Source organism: Camelina sativa, unplaced genomic scaffold (genome assembly GCF_000633955.1).
Source record: "Camelina sativa cultivar DH55 unplaced genomic scaffold, Cs unpScaffold13481, whole genome shotgun sequence".
Classification (NCBI taxonomy): domain Eukaryota; kingdom Viridiplantae; phylum Streptophyta; class Magnoliopsida; order Brassicales; family Brassicaceae; genus Camelina; species Camelina sativa.
The window spans coordinates 1-341 of NW_010934514.1; the positions used below are offsets into that span (position 1 = coordinate 1).

Genomic DNA, 341 nt, shown 5'->3' on the forward strand with positions numbered 1-341 from the left:
CCGACCTGCTCGCAGAAACACGTCCCTGGATTCGTATCCAAAGCCGGAGAGCTCAGATCTAAAGGCATCGATGTAATCGCCTGTGTCTCCGTCAACGACGCGTTCGTGATGGAAGCGTGGAGGAAAGACCTCGGAATCAACGATGAGGTGATGCTGTTGTCCGATGGAAACGGTGAGTTCACAGGGAAGCTCGGAGTTGAATTGGATTTGAGGGATAAGCCTGTTGGACTCGGAGTTAGGTCAAGGAGATACGCGATTCTGGCTGAGGATGGTGTTGTGAAGGTTCTGAACCTCGAAGAAGGTGGTGCTTTCACTAACAGTAGTGCTGAGGATATGCTTAA

The 341-nt window shown here is 51.0% G+C and overlaps 1 protein-coding gene across 1 annotated transcript; it reads left to right on the top strand.

Annotated features, from left to right (window-relative positions):
• Positions 1-6: 6 nt before the first annotated feature.
• On the top strand, positions 7-335 carry LOC104775390 (peroxiredoxin-2E, chloroplastic-like; the record flags this gene model as incomplete). The annotated part of the gene is made up of 1 exon (XM_010499481.1): positions 7-335. A coding segment is annotated over one exon (329 nt), but the record flags the coding sequence as incomplete, so codon positions are not given.
• Between the last annotated feature and the right edge of the window lie 6 nt (positions 336-341).